The sequence below is a fragment of the Cryptomeria japonica genome, chromosome 3 (genome assembly GCF_030272615.1).
Source record: "Cryptomeria japonica chromosome 3, Sugi_1.0, whole genome shotgun sequence".
Lineage (NCBI taxonomy): Eukaryota > Viridiplantae > Streptophyta > Pinopsida > Cupressales > Cupressaceae > Cryptomeria > Cryptomeria japonica.
In genome coordinates, this window is record NC_081407.1 from 202,688,825 (window position 1) to 202,707,094 (window position 18,270).

The following is an 18,270-nucleotide window of genomic DNA, read 5'->3' on the forward strand; positions in this document are numbered from 1 at the left end:
TTCAGCTTCAGAGGGAGCTTGACATTTCAGCTTCAGAGGGAGCATAAAATTCTAGCTTCAGTGGGAGCCATGTCATCATGAAGATTTGGTTAATGCATTTTTCTTTGTGATGGAGAAATTTGAGGTGAAAGCCCTTGTTAATGAGTTCTTTGTGAGGGAGAAGTTTGAGGTGCAATCCCTTGTTAATGAGTTCTTCTCTGTGAGGGAGAAGTTCGAGGTGCAATCCCTTGTTAATGCATACTTCTGTGTGAGAGAAGTTTGAGGCGAAAGCCCTTGTTCTGCCCTCTGCGAGTAGGCATGGTGGAACCACCCTCTACGAGTAGGCATGGTGGTAATGCACTCTTCTCTGGGAGAAGTTTGAGGTGAGAGCCCTCTTCCAGCCTCTGTGAGTAGGCATGGTGTATCCACCCTATGTGAGTAGGCATGGTGGATGTCATGGAAGAAATTCCATGATGTAGCACTTTTGTTTATCCACCCTCTGTGAGTAGGTATGGTGGATCCACCATCTGCGAGTAGGCATGGTGGATGTCATGGAAGAAATTCCATGACTTAGCACTTGTGTTTGTTCACCCTCTGGGAGTAGGTATGGTGAATGTCATGTTGAGATGACAACATCACCTTTCTGTGATGGGCACTTGTGTTCATTTACATTCATGGGAGTAGCCATGGTGGTCGTGTTCGTTTGCATTTTTTTCATGGGAGTAGCCATAATGGTTGTCAATAATGTGACTCGGTTATTGAGAAGGACTCCTCCCTAGCTAAGAGGGAGTGTTGATGTATAGCTAGGTCAGAGCCTTCAAGGGGTCGACCTAGCACGTTTGATGGCTAAGTGGCTTGTCAGCCTTAGCTATAATGATGATATAATTTAATATGTAATCATGGGCGGCAACATGTAACTTGTGTAACTTGTAAAGCAATTAGGTCTGACCCTAAATGGGCAAACCCCTTGTGCAATTATGTAACTTGTAATTAGGGCCGACCTATATGTAACTTGTAAGTAAAGGTCTGATCCTATTCTTGGCGCCAAAACTACAAGGCGGACTATGATCTATTGGAGGCATTAATTCATATATATACAAGATGATTTGTGATCATTCTACAATCAATAAACAATCAGCGAATTACCTATCTTTGCAATCAGCAATTTACTTCTGCATGTCAATCATCCTAGACCTGGGAACTATCTCCTTATTGGTGAATTATCTAGGGCTGGCAGACTGATCAAAGTGCAGCGAATTCATCAGACAATTGGCAGCGATCTGCATTTGAAGGATTGTCAAGGTCATAGCATTTCAGATATGTCTTCCCTAGCATGGGAATGTTGTAATTGTGCTACTGTGTTTGATCTAATATAAACTGAGATAATTGTTGCTGGGTTTTTTACCTCCAAGAGGGAGGTTTTCCTAGGGTACTACTGTGTTATGTGTATTGTGTTTATTGTTTTCTGTTCTTTGTTATCAGTCTGATCATAAAATCAACAACTGGAAGACATCCATACTTAGGAAAACTCTCACCACTCTTATAGCACATTGGAGGGCCATTCGTACATACATAAAAGACTCACACCAAGGGAAATAAATGAGGCCGTAGAGATATTCTCCACTTCGAAGGATTTAGACTTTGCGCTCAATAAGGAGATTCATGCTAGAAGAATATGAATGGTACCATCTGTTATTCTCATAAAATTATAAAATGTAGCAATTATTGTATTCAGATGTCCACGCCAAGAATTGGATATAGTTAGAGATTTAATCCCACAAATTCAATCACAAAGACTTGTGTCTTATGACTTTCCAATTGTTCTACCTTTCTTTCTTTGTCTTTAATGCCTTATGCTTTGATTGCAAGCTTCCTGAATTATTTCATTCCTTACCACCCGATTATTTTTCAGCCAACAACATATATGTCAAGCTGCACTCTCTAGAAGAAATCACAGACCTCTAATTTAAAGTCTCAAGCGCCCCGCATACACTAGTGGCACTCTTCCAAAAGAAGTATGACCAGCATAAAATTAACGGCAAGGAAATATATTTCGACCCTTTTCCAAACTCCATATATCAGCCATATTGCTTATTCCAACATTGAAATATTTTCATATTTTCCAGTGCTCAATAAATAAATGAGTCCACGATTTTCTTTTGGATATATGCAATGAAATATCCCGTCTAATAAATGACTGGAAACAAGGAATATTTTTGTTAATGGTCTCTGATTTTTTATTTATATAGGCTGCTGATAAGTTTGTCTCAGATTTAGACAGTTACTAATGAATAATGATAAGAGTCTTGTAATGATAGGAGGGTAATCTAAGATGCACAAACAACGAATTTGAATGATTCTATATCAAACTACTCTTTGATAACACTTTCAGCTTATAAACATTTTGACAAACACCATGAGATATAGACCAAATGCAAGCTTCTATCTTCCTTATTCAAATCAAGGGTTTTATTACAATGTGACTACAATAAATATGACCTCAATTGTCATCTCATTAACTAACAGCAAATCAACAAGTCTGAGTACATATGGCAGCCATTAACACCTAACCAAGAAATAGTTCATGTAATAAAATGGAGAACCTGGTAACAATCTGCTTGAAGAAGGAAGCAATATCCACGAACTGAGACTCCTTGAGTGCCAATTCGAATCACCCTTGAAACCGCCCTTGCTGCTGTATAGTGCGAACTGAGAACATGAGATAAGTCAACCGAACTCTCCTTAATATTCCTCCAAAATGGTTGGCTTTCAGTGTGGGATGAATCGCCCTCTTCCAAGTGAGGTATAGATGCCCAAGACTCGTGCTAGGAATCAAATTGCGTGGTAACAGCAGTCTGGTTCGATTTTCTGATTATAATTTATAAGTGGCCGATTTAACAACCAATTTAAACTTTTTCAACTTCAATCACAAGTATATAACTTATCTCATTAACATATTCATTGCATACTAACATTCATATGTGATCAACACAAGTTGAACACAGGATATATATGTGGAAATCCTTACAGGAGAAAACCATGGCAAATCAATGCTTTTATATGAATATCTTTTTTTACAATGTTCGTAGGCACCAACCTACTAGAGGCACCAACCCCTAACACTATTTGTGAGCACCAACCCACTGGAAGCACCAACTCCCACTTCTAAATTTTGTGAGCACCAAGCCACTGGAAGCACCAACTCCCACTTCAGAATCTGTGAGCACCAACCCACTGCACTCAAATCTGAAATTCCACCTTTACAATGTTGCTATAACAACGGATGATGGACATTACAATCTTTTCAAATCTGCCTAGGATCTGTAATAATTCACTCTCCTATATCTGCTGGATTTTCTTCTTTATATTTGCATTAACATCCTTTATTAACATCCTCTTTATATCTGCATATTCTTATTTTATTTTCTGTGTATTGAACTCTCTTTCAACTTTACATAGACATGTTCATTCATTGCTAATTTATATGATATGTCCTTTCCATTCAATACTTCTACATATATATCTTCATAGAGATACACACTCACACATTCTTTTCACATCACAGAACTTACAATCTTCTTATGATTTTATATGTCTTTTATCAAGAAGACATGTCTCTCCACAGATCGCACCCTTTTATTATCACAGCTTTTTATGAATTTTAATCTTAACAAATCATACCTTTTCCTCTTCTCATACTAATCGTTGTTTATTACCTCAATGAGGCGCTGGCTTCTTTGTTATTACAAACTGCTGTATACACAAACTTTAATCGCACCTTGCTAATAATTATATTTTGATGAAATCATACTTTCTTGTACTCCCTTAATCGCTGGCTTATATATTTGCTTTGTATATGCAAACTGCCGCCACATAAGCTTCACCTCTGCATATATTTCTTCCTCTTATGTGACATGGCATTTTTGTTTAGTTGACATCTCCCAATAGCATAAGATTTTGAACATGACTTAAATATAGCTATCATTAAGTATTGAGTCGTTGTCTTTTATTCTTGAAGGAATCGACAATGTGATAATTATTGCACTTCTGCAATGTCTTAATGATTTGAACCTTTGTTATTAACAATCTTAGTCGGTTGTCTTCAGTCACATATTTGTTTAATAAATCTTACCCTTAAGATTTATTAAGTCGACCCTTCAGCAAGTCTTACCTTCCGCTAGATCAATGGATTATCATCCATTCCAAATGCACTGAATATATGGATCGCCAATCATGGATGAAGTTGGCTTGAATGAAGTCTTCTGTTCTAAATGAATGGTTCAATAATTAACATGAAGATCTGATCACTCCTTATTCTCAATCCCGTCCAAGGTAGTGACTTTGTCAAGCATAGAACATGGATGAAATCCTTCTCATCGCTACTTTCTTTAATATATCATCTTTGTCGCTGCTTTATAAGTCGGCTACCATGTAAGTAGATTTATCTTAGAACTTGCTCCTTCTATTGACCACATTAATATATGCTTAGAACTGATTATTCACATCAACGACTTTGTTCATACATGTATCGTTGTATATTAGTTTCAACAATATTTGTATCGGCTATACATGAATCAATTTTGTTAAACTTCCTTTCAAAAGTATAGAGGCACTCCCAATATAAGTCTTCTAAAAATCGCTGTCTATAATCACTGCATTCAGATGACCATAATTGCTGCCTTTCTATAGTCGATTTGTCCTTTTTTAATGTAATCTTCAGTAAACAGCGCTGCCTTCAATTTGCTTTCATATAATCACATCTCCTTCCATACTGTAATTGCTGTTCAAAATATTATTCACGTCTAATTGTTTGATTGCTGTCATCAATACAAGTTACTGTTAATATATAATCGACTACCAAGGAAACTGGAATATCATTTGTTACGTCTGATAGATAAATGCTATGAATGCTGTATATCTAGGTGTCACTGACATTCATAATCTATGATTATCGATAATTTCCTAAGGTCGATTGTATTTCTTTCCTTTATATCTGTATTGAACACGTCTTCTTGTTAATCGCTGACTCAAAGTCAACTTTGTCTCAGTGCTATGTTACCATAAGTCTTTGATTACTGTCGCTGATCAATCAAGTTACCATACGTCTTTGTTACCATCAGTCTTTGTCTTAGTGCTATGTATTACTTACACGGTACTTCAATATTAATATCAACTTCAATACTGATTGTAGAAGATCCTGTGTCTCTTTGACTAAACCTCCTTCACAGTCAATTATGATCTGCATATATTTATGATGATATCTTTGTCAATATTCTTTCTATATATCATTCTATGGTTTTGACATCAATAACAATAATTCCACTCTTGACATTAATGACAAGCTTATCTATAACATTGTCTACTTACTTTCTTGACATCAATGACAACACTGTCTACAATCTTACTCTATGATGTGTTGGCTCCTTGGCTGCTACATTGGCTAATTGAACAAACCAATGATCTTCCTTTGATCCCACCAAAGCCACGTTTTCTAGAATGAGGCTATTTTGTCTTATTCACTTGTTTTTTAAGTCTTCAGAATTAATTCACGATGTCTCTCAAATATTTGAATAACATTCTAAATTTTGATATTAAAATAGTAATATTCTTTCAATGAAGCTCACAAGCACACAACTCAACAACACTTCCAGAATCAAATCTGCAAACCTGATTATTCAAACCAAACAAACTTTCTTGAAAGCAATGTGAGACATCTGAATGATATCTTTAACACAGACAAGCTAGGGTAGATAGTTTCACCACCGAAACTGATCTTTCCAATAGGGTTTGCGTCCTCAAGAGGTTGAGATGGAATAAATTCCAAACTCTAGAACCACAAGGGTTTTAATCAAAGAAAAAGAGTAACTCCACATCACTCAAATGAGCCTCTCACTGCTATTTTTATGACCTTCTGAGAAACTCTTCAAATTCTCCTTTTCAACTTTCCTCGCTTTTCATATTTCCCTTTTTAATTTTTGACTTCAGCTTGGGAAATAATAAAATGGTCCTCTTATATTTTTCCATTGACATAAAAGAGGTCATTTAAGGAGTTAGGAATTAAATACTTTTATGACCTTATTAAATAATTAAAACATAATTTTAATTACTTAATTATATTTCTAGGCCATATACAAACGGGACACTACATTTGTAATGTTGCATTGTGGTGCTTTGAATGTGTTGACACAGGGAGAGAAGTCATGATTATATTGGTGCATGTTCTAATATTGCAAGAGGATTTGATATTTGGGTTGCAGGGAGCTTCTCCATCAACTTTTTAGATTCCCAGACATGTATCTTTGCACGACTCTTTTTTTGTTTTTGTTTCTGTGTGCTTGAAAACAAAAGTAATGTACATTCTTGTTATAATAGTCTACTTTATTTTTTACCCCTTTTGAGTTGTGTTCTAATTGGGCGGAGTTGTCTCCCTTTTTGGTGGTTCCTCACAACTAGCAAAGTCTTGTTGCTTATTTCCTTTAAGGGCTTCCTACTGCTAATATTGTTAGTTTTAGGATCAAACTGTAATATATAGATAGCAAAATCAGAAAACCAAAAATCAATGCACATAAATATCGCCAGAATACCCTGGGAAAACCTCCCTCTTGGAGGTGAAAAACCCAGCAATAATCTCAGATCTTATTAGGCAAAATCAGTATAAATCTTTACAAGTCTGCTTCAACACTTGAAGCACTTGACGAGCAGAATATGCACAGTAGAGTGGTAGATTCAAAACTGGGGCACAGCAGTATTATGGACTTATCTGCAAAACACTTGAATGCTGATTAAGGAAGCCAAACACCATTCACTGATAATGAAGAAGATTCGCAACCTCTGAATGGACTCGCTGTCTTGGAAGAAGTTCGCTGTCCTTAGGAGCGAATTCGCTGTCCTAATAAGATATTTGTTGACTGTAGATGCTATTTGCTGATCACTGCTGAATGAATGTATTCTCTGATTGTTGCTGAAGGAGATCGCTGTGTGGAATGAATGTGTCATGAGCATGAATGATGCTTTGTATATATATGTGACAGCCTCCCAATTTACCTAGGTCGGCTTTATTGTTTTGGCGCCAAGAATAGGATCAGACCTATAGATTACAAGTTACATTCATATAGGTCTTGTCCAATACAATTACAAGTTACATATAGGTCTTGCTTAATTACAAGTTACATATGGCGCCCAATTAGGGCCAGACTTACACAGCAGTATTATGGACTTATCTGCAAAACACTTGAATGCTGATTAAGGAAGACAAACACCATTCGCTGATAATGAAGAAGATTTGCAGCCTCTGAATGGACTCGCTGTCTTGGAAGAAGTTCGCTGTCCTTAGGAGTGAATTCGCTGTCCTTAGGAGTGAATTCGCTGTCCTAATAAGATATTTGTTGACTGTAGATGCTATTCGCTGATCACTGCTGAATGAATGTATTCTCTGATTGTTGCTGAAGGAGATTGCTGTGTGGAATGAATGTGTCATAAGCATGAATGATGCTTTGTATATATATGTGACATAGCCTCCCAATTTACCTAGGTTGGCTTTATTGTTTTGGCGCCAAGAATAGGATCAGACCTATAGATTACAAGTTACATTCATATAGGTCTTGTCCAATACAATTACAAGTTACATATAGGTCTTGCTTAATTACAAGTTACATATGGCGCCCAATTAGGGCCAGACTTACACAAAGTCAAATTGAATCAATAATAAGCCTAAGGTCGACAGGCCACTTAATTGCCAAGAGTACTAGGTCGGCTCTAGAAGGTATCTGACCTAGCTACAAACATCAACAAAAATGTTGGACACATTTAAGTAAGTGGCCATGCTAGTGTTACATCCCACATTTGAAAGGTATGATTCAATAATCTATTGATGGAATATAAGATTAGTCACTCATGTAGTGTTGATCTGCACCAAGATAAATTGGGGTACAATTGAGAATACTTGACCTCAATGTCAATCTGGAGGCTGCTATGTATAAGTCTATTGCAAATCCAGTCCTTTTTGAAGAACTTCCTAGCCAAATTTGACTTGGCAGAAGAGTTAGCCCTACCTTTACTATTGTATTTATTTGAATACAAAAAAACTTTTGAAGATCCTCCTAATAAGGTGGCAAATGCATTGCTGGGTGCAATACTCTTAATTTTAGAAAGGGGTGTAGAGGGGGAGGCCATGGTCCCCCTTGAAAGCCTTAATGGTATGCCGATTTTTGGTCCTTTGCAAGAAATTTCATAGATGAGGTAAGTGAAGAATAAGATTGTATTCTTTTCCACAAGACATTAAAAAAATCAGCCTACAAATAAATAATTTTTCAGATAGATTAGTAGGGGTTCTATAGGGGCCCCTGCCCATGATGAGCATTTGTAGTACATAGAAAACCAACAACCTTAGGAAAACACTAGAACCATATCACTAAAATATAATGAAAGAATACTACAGCCAAAAATAAAATAGAATCAACAAAAAAAGCCCAGCTACCCACGCCCACAACCAAAATAGTTTTAATGTCTACAACATAAGATCACCAAACCAACAGATTGAAAGAAATCGAGCTGTAACCATATGCATAAACACTAAACAAATCCCCACCTTTCCTTGACATCATGTTGGACTTGACCCAAGTCCACTACCTCCTCCACTAGCTCCACGTTATTGTTCCCCACCTGCATTTTTTCTATTGCCAGCCAACACAGGGAACCTTACATCACAACAAATCTCTCTACAACTTTGAGAGCAATGTAGAGAGGAGTTGTAGAAACAAGGTGTCGTGAAATCACATCATACCTCCTAATGACGTCGGTAATGATGCACATGAAGCCTAGACATTACTTGACCAGCATGTATTAGTAAGTTTGTATCATCCTTATTAAATTGGGAAGCACCTTTATTACACATTTCCTCTTATGGAGATGGGATGATGCCAAACCTACGTCCTTATTAGGTGTTGGAACCTCTAGACTTTCTTCCACGTTCAGCCATACCATACCTGTGAATTGGTTGGATAAAAATGGCTTTAGGAGCCATAAACATACTCTTGCATTTGGGAGGAGAAGAGCTGGATTGTTGACAAATGCCTTGTTGTACCTAATCTGAAACTTGATGATTGTGTTACATGAGTCTTGGTTGTCGTAAAAAAGTAAATCATTTGTGTGAAGTCAAAGTTAGAAATAGTCATTTTAGGCTGGGTAGCATGTTGTCATGTCAAACTCCAGTATTTCTAATTAACAAATCCTTGCAGATTGTTTGTGGTGTTTTTGATCGGTAAATGTTACTTATATTAAGATTTTCAGGAAATTACAATGTCTTCAAAACATCAAAATGCATAATGTCCACAACCCATCATCTTATGCTACAGTAAGAGTCTTATAGAAAAGAGACTATCCTCCCATCTACCAAGCTAAGAATTCTTCTATCACTAAAAAACTCCCTCTCGAAACTTCTTAAAACATCCTTACATAGAATATTTTTCAAGACAAAACCCTTAAACATCGAGATCTTCATTACAAAAATTAATACATAGACCATATTAGCTAGCTAAAACTATCTCCTTTGCCTTTATTGCTCGAAGCCTTCACACAGTCAACCGCCTCCTCAGGACCACTTGCATCATCTTTGTCTTCTGGTGTGAAACCAATCCACAATGTTCACCTCACCTTCTTCTTCTTCTTCGAAACTTGCGGGCGACCCCTTTTACATCTCAAAGATGATGCCACCGCAAACTATGTCGACCTCGCCTCATAAGGACCCCACTTCTCCAGCTCCAGCCGAACACTTTGCGCCTGCCTAGCCTTCAAAAACTCCTTAACACCATGCATCCCAATTTGCGCATAGGCCTGACAAACCTCTTTATTGCAGTTTGCACTCCATAAGAGGTATGGTCATAGAGGGGGGGTGAATTCGCTAACATGTAGCCAAGCACCATCCAAACAAATGAAGCCTTTGCCGTCTCTTGTCATCCTCATGAAACTCTCCAGGTCCCCGCACCATTCTTCTTTTACACAATTGCTTACCTCCCAAATCACAATCTTTGTTTTCCAATTCGAAGCACCAGACCACGAACATTGGTGCAATGTCAACGAGAGTTCTGTATTTGAATTGTGCATTTAGATATTTGTCACCTAGGACGATTTTGATGCGGTTCAAGAAGTCTTTTGTCGTCGAACTTGAAAATGTGTGACAGTCTCTCATCTGAAATCTAACTCCAAAAGGCCACCATGGGTCTTGCTGCTTGTAGAGGGAAATTAGCTTCCATTTTCCTTGTGTCTACAGCACCTCGGCTAGTAGTGACTCGCTTCCAACAGCAAGATGCCGCAAAGTGATATTCAGTTAGGAGGAGAAAACCTTAATGAAGAAACATTTGTTGCCCAAAAAACAATGCCACCTTTGCTCGCCTTGTAGCTCACGTCGACTAAACCAAGAGCGAACACTCCAAAAAGAAAAGTTTCCATAAATGCTGTTAGCTTTTCAAAGATTGAGTAATGAATGAGCCTTCAAATTGTGTATTAGCTTTGCCCAAAATGGTACGAAGCAGTAGAAATCGGCTGCGACCCTAGCCAACTGATATAATCTCTTGTATTGACAATGCAGCATAGAGATCTTACTAGGATCCTCATTAATCTTGCACGAGTCAAGAAATACTTTACTGTAATACTTTTGACAGGCAATAAATGTCCTCGAAGAATTCTCCAGCTTGATTTCATGTATTGCTTAGACTTCATCTTCCATCACTACCAACAACCATATGCATACCCGCTAACTACTCCGTATGGATCATTCAAAAAAGTTACCGTTTGGGAGAGAGATGTACAAGTTGATTTCGTCTTCTTGTAGATTAAAAGCTTGATTGGCACATGAGTTTGCTTCCTTATTACCATCTCTTAGGACATGAGTCACTTTAAAATTATGGAAGGATGCAAGAAAATTTCTAATACATTGAATTTCTCGATCTATCTTCCAATTATTTGCTTTGCCTTTGATGATAGCATGTGTAATGATCTGGGAGTCACCTTCCAGATGTAAATTCTCCACACCTATTCTCCCGGCCAATTGAACTACTATGATAGCTGCCTTAACCTCGACCTCATTGTTTGATCCTGAACCAAGCCGCTGGTTGCATTTAGTGATAGCATGACCATGGCAATCCCTGGCAACACAGCCTGCACTCGACGGGCCTGGGTTGCCATGTGCCACACCGTCAAAGTTAATTTTGATCCACCCCGGACCCGGTGGCTTCCATTTTGTACTTTTCTCCACCTGTTGAAAAGGTTTAACCCTTTGGAGCCCATTAATGGATTTCGTGGTGGTAACTTATATATAGATGGTGAATAGGATATAGGATGCAGATGCGGATGCTAGAAAGAAATGGAATAGTCAAAATAAAAAATAAAAATGAAACAGTAATAAAAGCAAAAATAATAAAGTTAGTGACCATGTTTGGAAAAGCGAGCTTATAGGTCAACGCCAACATTTGAAAAAAAGGCAATTTTGGAAGATTGACACCAACTTGAAGAGAAATCAAGAAAAAAACAAATAAATTATCCATTTCAGCATTTGAAGCGTGGTTCTTCAACACAAGGAAGTCATCCAAAAGAAAAGAGGTAGCTTTTTATATTTCAAGAGGTGATCGAACAAAGGTTCATTGTCTTCATTTGAAAAAGTCAACCAGCACAAAGGGAAATACACCATGGAGAATAATATACATCTTTGACAACATAGTTAGCAAGGTAAACTTTAAAAATTGTAAGTGTTTGTCATCTTTCAAAATGTGTGGCCAAGGTTTGAAAATTGTGCCCGAGCTAAAAAATTATAAAGCACACTTTCTATAAGTGTTTTCGAAAAATGTATCCAAGGTTAAAAAATTGTGCTCAAGTTAAAAAAAATTCTATAAAGTGCACTTTTTGGCAGCGACCACAATGAAAATTTACTATTGGCACACTTTTTGGTGACAATCATAATTAAAAGTTCATATGAAGGCAAACTCTTTAGTGACAACTACAGTAAAAAGTTCATCCAAAATAAAAATTTAAATAAATTGTGGATATTGAGGTGCTCTTTTTGGCAATATCTGCAGTAAATTATATCCTAATTTGTATATGTGTTTGGTGTTATATCTTTTGGTTAATAGTTTCAAGTGAAAAATAAAACATGTTTTGTATATCTAAATGTAGGTAAACAATTCTGGGGGATGCTTATGATTTTAAAAGTAATGATAAATACAAAATTTAAGGATAAGATGGACACTTGTTTCCTTTGAAGTGTTGCAGCTCATAAAACTAAAAAGATTCCTTAGATGGCTTGAAGTTATGTTTGTTAAAATGGTAAAAATATATTCATTTTAATAGAATGTTTTTAACTGTGCAGTGTGCATTGGAAAAGAAACAGAGCATCTCAATCTGATATTTTGTTTTGTCGTTCCATGCTTGTTTCCTTTGAAGTGTATTCTGGGGGATGCTTATGATTTTAAAAGTAATGATAAATACAAAATTTAAGGATAAGATGGACACTTGTTTCCTTTGAAGTGTTGCAGCTCATAAAACTAAAAAGATTCCTTAGATGGCTTGAAGTTATGTTTGTTAAAATCGTAAAAATATATTCATTTTAATAGAATGTTTTTAACTGTGCAGTGTGCATTGGAAAAGAAACAGAGCATCTCAATCTGATATTTTGTTTTGTCGTTCCATGCTTGTTTCCTTTGAAGTGTTGCAGCTCATAAACTAAAAAGATTCCTTAGATGGCTTGAAGTTATGTTTGTTAAAATGGTAAAAATATATTCATTTTAATAGAATGTTTTTAACTTTGCAGTGTGCATTGGAAAAGAAATAGAGCATCTCAATCTGATATTTTGTTTTGTTGTTCCATGTTGATGCACGGTTTTTATTCTAACATGAAGATTTAGACATGAACAAAATGGCAGTAAATTTTTTTTTTTTAATTAACTCTTTCCAATTTGAAATCTGTTTGTCTCTCAGACTTTATTAGAAAAATCGAGCTGCTATGGTAGGATCCAGAAATTCAAAATTTGATAGTATGGTTACTATTATGTTCTTTTGTGAATAAATTTCATGCTGATTTAGTTAGCAATTTTTGTAAAATACTTCATAGAGCAAAAAATACAGTAACATTTGTGAATGGAATAAACTTTCAAGGAATGTCTTGATCTAAAGACATTCATCATATAAACCATAGGGTTTGAAAGTATCATCAACACAGAATCAAGCATGGAACAGTATCCTGCTGATAGTTTCAAGTTTTAATGTGTTGCATGGGTATTCTGGCAAGAGAGAATTTGACAAGTTTTCTGTAAAACTGCTCTTTTGATTTCAAACTTATAAATTTATAACATTGAGTTATTATGATTAGATTCCTGATACACCCACACCTTGTTAAATATATCATGTACAAATGATTACAGTTCCCAGTTCCCACTAATATGTATTAGTAAGGTTACAGGTTTTAACTTAACAATTAGACAGTAATTTAATCATATTCTTGATTTACAATTGTGGAAACATATATCACAATTTGATTATATCTTCCCTTTTCCCGATAAATGCTGTTGAGCTTCTATTAATTTGTTCCTAGCAGTCTAATCATTCTTTGAACAAGAAATGCCTATTTATTCCCACTTGTACAGCAAAATTTTCTAATGATTGTTGCACTTGTTGTGGTAGGAAGTTTTGTACTGGACTGTAGATATTATTATACTATATTTCTAAAATTATATCTAATGAATTAAAGCAAAATGTAATAATATAACTTTGTTGAAAACATGGTGGTTAATTTTTCAATACGTTCAGTATTGGTCATGAAAATGTACGACTAACATAGCTATGAGGATGTATTTTGTTTTTGAAAGGTGAATTGTTCCATGATCACACACATCACACTGAGTTATTTTTTGTGCTCTGGAATAACAATTATGCTGGTATAGTCAATGACTGGGAGATCAGCTTGTTTTAAGTGCCAATGAAGTTACCGCATTCATGAATTGATGTGGACATACTTGTGTCAATCATCTTTGTGGTTTCTCAACTGTTTCCTGAGTCTTGACTAACAGAGATGTTGCGTGCAGTCCACAGACAACAATTGCTTCTGCCATGGTTTTCTGCCATCGGTTTTTCCTACGGCATTCTCATGCAACTCATGACAGATTTGTGAGTTATTGTAATTTTAAATTAATATTTTCTGTTTTAAGTTGGTCATGCATTCTAAACTCTTTTCCACAATTTAGAATCACAAACACTTGAAACAACATAAGTATATTTGATGCCATTTATTGTTCAATTTTTTTTGGTAAACTGCATTTAGTATAAATGATATAAAATACAATTTATATTTCCCTTCTTGTAGTCTCTTTAAATTTTCTGATTTTATAGAGAAAGTAAACCTTTATGAATTTACATGTTGGAAGCTAAGTATATGAATTACACCATTTTAATTTCTTTGAAGATGTCCGTTTGATACTGTGTGAAACAGACCACTCTTGTATGTAAATTACAGTTAAGTAATGAAGCACCAGCTTTATGGTGGTGTTTTATTTAGAGACCAAATATTTGGATAAATTTTTTTATAATTTGATGTAACTTATGTATTTCGATATACTCAAAAAAATCTTAGGTAAATATGTTGGAAGAGGCAGTGATGGAAGCACTGAAAAGCACTCAGGCAATACTGAGAGTTGGGGTGGGTGGGGGGGTGAATCAGTATTGCAGAAATTTAAATTTTTAAACATAAAGCATGCAATGAGCAACTGTATAACAAATGAACCAGATATCTCGTGGAAAACCCTTTCAGGTAAAAAACCACGTCATACAAAAGCTTTCATTAACAAAAACCGGCACCAACCTGATGAGCACCAACTCAGTTTACATAAGTGAGCTCCAACCCACTAAGGACACCAACTATAAACATAGCCACCAACCTCTGATATACAAAAGTGAACAAATTCCAGAATTTTGAGAATAAGTAGTTAGAATGCCTTTAAGCACAATCTTGCATGAACAATTCACAGCTCTGAATCATCAATCTTTTCACAAACTGCACTTTAATTATGTTAAAGATTTTGAAACTGCTAAACCAGTCGATCTGCATGAGAATAAAAAAGAACACTGCTTGAAACAACTCCTTGCATCAGTTAGACCACACTTTCATTTCTTTAAGAACATACAGAAAACGTTTTTCAGAAAACGTCCTTAACTTCCAAAAGCATTGCACACACCCAGGATCACCAATCTTTCATATATTTCAAAAGACAATTAACTCAAAAATAAACAGCTTCCAAAAGGAAACAAATCGTTTTTTCATCTTCACTGTGAATCACATCTCCCTTTTGATACAGTATGCTCACAGACCTCATTCATATCTGGCACTAAAAAAAAACGATACTTGCAGAATTGTTCTCCAGTCATGATCAATTTACACAGCCAAAAAATATTCCTTGTCACCTGATAAAAGAGGTTCTGCCATCCCTCTACCGTTTTTCACACAAACTTAAACGCACAGCCATCATCCATAAAAAAACAGACCTCTTCACTTTATTATGCCAGCACAACATAAAACAAATATTCATGCACCAAGCACATCTGTTCAACGCTCCACATAAGCTTCTGGAAACCATACGAAAAACATTCCGATATTTTTTTTTCTTTCCAATACCCACCTGGACCGAATACTGTTAATGTGATAGCGTTGGTCAGTATCCTTCAGGGCTGACATGGACATAGACAACGAAATTGTCTAATTGGCCTAAACGGCCTTAGACAATTTAGTTATACCGATTTGCTTATATTTATTAATATGCCGACTTCATGTCGAACCGATCTTGTTAACATGTGATGATTAAGACGTGTTAATTAAGAAGTGCCTTTTGGGATTGAATCGGTTGTAATAAAGACGTGTTAAATATAAATGTAATCAATCCCTAACTAAAGGTCGTGTTGATTAATGAAGCCAACTCTTGATCAAGTTGTGTTGGTTGATCAAGACGTGATTGATATAAAAGTCTATTCTCTCCATCTCCTTCAGCAATTGAATGATAATCTCAAGCAGATCGAACATATATTATCCTTCAGCAGTGCGATAATCAGAAGTTCGTGTTCTTCCACAAGCAGATAAACTTCATTCATTAGTGGTGTGCTCTCATCTTCTAGGCGAATCATACATCTAGAAGTCAGGTTGAATAAGGATTTATCATCATTAAGCAGTCCTCACTTCTACAGCAGATCGGATTGCTTACAGCAGTCAAGGGTGATTGAATTGCTTCAAAGAGTGAAGTGAATCATTGTAAAATTACTTGTCATACTTGAAATAATAAAATATACCACATTGCTGGATTTTTCACCTTCAAGAGGAAGGTTTTCCGAGGGTATACTCTGTGCATTTTGTGTGAATTTGCTATGTATCTAATCTGATCACTAAAATTAACAAATACAAACAAAACTTTCAGCTATTGCAAGAAAAAACACAGCACTTGCTCCAAACATGCCAAAAGACAAAGAAGACAAAGACATTTTTTTTTTATACACCAAACATCCTGCAACCAAGGCATTTTTAACTGCATAGAGAAAGAGGTGATACAGTTCTGCAATGCCCTTTGTTCTGAAGAAAACTCAGAATAATTCTTCCATGGTCTGGCAGCTATAAAAATCGTCTTAGCACCAAATGGATCATTACAGTCTAAACATCACAGAGAGGAAGAAACCGTTTTTATTCCAAAACGAACACCAAACATCATCAAAATACGCTAAATCAAGAAGAACAAATCATCTCCAAATCGGCTCGAGTAGTTGTCAAAGAACAAACATTTCATACGAATATACTGCCCAGGCATCATCAATGCTTATAATTGAACTCAACTTGCCACATCGAACTTGGCTTAAGTAATACCTGAACTCAACTCGCACAATAGAAGGAGACAAACCTTTCAAACAAGTCACTTGAAGATGTTGCATAAACAGCCAGCTAAAACAACATTGACATCAATGACAAATTGCTCTACAAGCACCTAGGATGTTTTTTTTTAATTGGTGAAATAGATTTATATCATATTAATAGAGATTCAAGCGGGATATGTCATTCACTGCATAGCTCAGATCAGGTCTGGTGGCGGTGAGATATATTAAACTGCCCATTGGTTGCTTGAAATTGGATTCATTCTCAACTGGAGAACTGGATTTGGCCGCCAACTTCAGGCCTTTCTCCCTACGTGTAGATGCAGGTTTGCAATCCTGCATTCAGAACTTACCTAGCAGAGCCCTGACATATATAGACTAAGAGATGAAGATGCGATGAGATTGATACCAAACCTCGACACCTAGGCAGTAGTGCAAAAGCCCAAGGTTGGTCATGTCAAAATACTAGCATAAATTTTGCTTGATTCCTTGAATCAAAGATGTCAAACTACCAGTGATGATCAGATCATCAATATATATAACCAGAAGGATGATATATCATTGTCAATAGTCTTGACATATAGATTTGAGTCAAAAGGGCTCCTCTAGAAACCTTGATCTGTGAGGTACTTATCAATTTTCATGTACCATGCCCAAGGAGCTTGTTTCAGGCCATTGAGTGCTTTCACCAGTTTGAGCACCTCGTGTTTTTTTCCGACAACCTTGAATCCAAGAGGTTGCGTCATGTAGACTAATTCTTGTAACTCACCATTTAGGAAGGCACTCTTGACCTTCTTTGCTGTCCAACCACATTGAGCTGCCATGGCTAGGACAAATCTGATGGTGCTCATCTTTGCTGTCCGGAGCAAAGGTATCTTCGTAATCAATCCCTTCGTGTTGAGAGAAGCCCTTGGCAACTAGACGTGCTTTGTACTTCTCCAAAGTACCATCATCTTTGTATTTTACCTTGTAAACCAATTTGCACCCAATGGGTTTCATCCCTAGAGGAAGATCTGAAAGAAGCCAAGTGTTGTTTTTTAGTAGACTATGGTGCTCAGTAGCTATAGCTTGTTCCCACTTAGGTATGCCTTTCACCTCTGTGTATATCTGAGGTCTAGACACACTGCGAATGCTGGCCATGAGAGTAGTATTGATAGAATTAGGATGTTTACTCTTCTTTCGAGTAGTTCTACCCTTGATGAATTTATCATCATGAAGATCACTAATTGTCTTAGCCCACCATTTAGGCCAGGGAGTAGAAGTGCCAACATTAGATGCAGGAGGTGCAACAGGATTAGGTTCATAAAACAAAAGATTGGATGAATCTCGAGGAAAGTCAGGTGGTGCAACTGCGTGTCTAGGTGATCCTGCAGGAGGAGCTAATGCAAGTGCAGGAACTGGAAC

General features: G+C 36.5%; 1 protein-coding gene across 7 annotated transcripts in view; it reads left to right on the forward strand.

Moving 5' to 3' along the window:
* The window catches only part of LOC131034249 (cyclin-T1-4), an 85,351-nt gene that overhangs the window by 30,937 nt on the left and 36,144 nt on the right, over positions 1–18,270 (forward strand). For all 7 annotated transcript variants that reach the window (XR_009103761.2, XM_057965674.2, XM_057965671.2 and 4 more), the window contains exon 4: positions 14,049–14,130. Coding sequence is in view for 6 of the 7 variants with exons in the window: in XM_057965674.2 (XP_057821657.1) it covers positions 14,049–14,130 (82 nt within the window). In the remaining variant the exon portion in view is untranslated. The remainder of the gene's footprint in view (positions 1–14,048; positions 14,131–18,270) is intronic.